This window comes from Echinococcus granulosus (genome assembly GCF_000524195.1).
Source record: "Echinococcus granulosus chromosome Unknown EG_S00273, whole genome shotgun sequence".
Taxonomy (NCBI): Eukaryota; Metazoa; Platyhelminthes; class Cestoda; order Cyclophyllidea; family Taeniidae; genus Echinococcus; species Echinococcus granulosus.
The window spans coordinates 12453-13694 of record NW_020170653.1 but is presented as its reverse complement, the minus strand read 5'-3'; the positions used below and the strand labels follow the sequence as shown (position 1 = coordinate 13694).

At 41.6% G+C, this 1242-nt stretch overlaps 1 protein-coding gene across 1 annotated transcript; it reads left to right on the top strand. All coding sequences in view use genetic code 11, as the record gives it.

The window, feature by feature from the left end:
* Positions 1 to 101: 101 nt before the first annotated feature.
* EGR_10801 (hypothetical protein) lies at positions 102 to 793 on the top strand (the record flags this gene model as incomplete). The annotated part of the gene is made up of 2 exons (XM_024500050.1): positions 102 to 134; positions 494 to 793. The coding sequence occupies 2 exons, from the start codon at positions 102 to 104 to the stop codon at positions 791 to 793; spliced, it is 333 nt and encodes a 110-aa protein (XP_024345534.1).
* Between the last annotated feature and the right edge of the window lie 449 nt (positions 794 to 1242).

Sequence of the window (1242 nt, the reverse complement as noted above, 5' to 3'; positions counted from 1 at the left end):
TTGATACACGGTTTACTTAGGGTCCAGGTATCACAGCATTTGCCCCACTATTGTGGTCTTCTATTTGGAGGAAATGTTGACGTCCGAAAAGTAAATATTTCATGGATCCTTCCAGTAGCATCGAGAGTCAAATGGTATGGACGTGTGCTTGCAATCTTGAAGCTTTTCAAAAGAAGTGATTTGATGTCGATAGGTATAAATATAATGATGCAATAATCATCGTGGAAAGAATAGAATGCGATCTTATGCAGAATAAGATTTCCGATCAATTTCGCTTGCAACTTCTCATAGAAACTGACATGGCTTAGTTGTTTTTGTTGTGGTGACTTGATTGAATGTGTTGAATATGTTCACGTTATCAGTGAAAAGGCAGATCGTAGGGTAGGGGAGAGTAGGGGGGAACGGGGGATGGCGCTTGGCCATTGATCATTCAGAGATCACTGTTTGCTATCATTGGGAGACGTGCGCGTGTGGTTACATGGGGATAGACTAGATTCTTTCTCCCCTATCCCTCTTCCTCTCCTCCTCTCCCCATTCCACTCGTCGCATATGTCCCGCACTCATAACTCACAGCCTCTACAATGCGGTTCACGCTACCACAATTCAACAGGAGTGCTTAGCATTTATCATTATGCAAATGAACACTTCGCACTGTGTGGATACCAGTGTTGCCAAAACTCCTATTCAATTTCACGGTGAACTCTTGTGTTTCCTTTTCAAAGAGAAGTTTGCTGTTAGTTTAATCACCATCAGTGCGAGAGGAAGCCAATTAGATGTGAAGGAAACCAAATAAAGGGCATAGTGAAGACGAAAGCATACGCTTTACGTAAAATTAAGCATCTTCGTACACCTAGGCATAGGTGGGATATCCGAAAATCAGCAGTGTAGTAATAATGAGGTTGATATCGTTTCATTCATACATTATTGAAAAGGTACTGACTCAAATTGGCCAAAAGTGGAGAGGCGTCAGCGTATGGGTGATAGTTTGGCATAGTTTTATTGCAATGAAATGCAGTTTCAATTGAAGGTGTCTTGGCAGAAGTTACATCCCTACTCATTCGCGATTTTCAACGTTCTTCTTGTCTGGATCACTGTCAATTTTCAAGCTAACATTGAAAAAAGACAAGGTAGATTTCCACCACTCAAAACGAATTTCATCTGCCAAGTAGAGGAGCTAGTGATAGGCATTTCAAATTGGTGTGAGATGCTTGTGCTTACTGATGTAGTCTTTCCAGCGTTGGG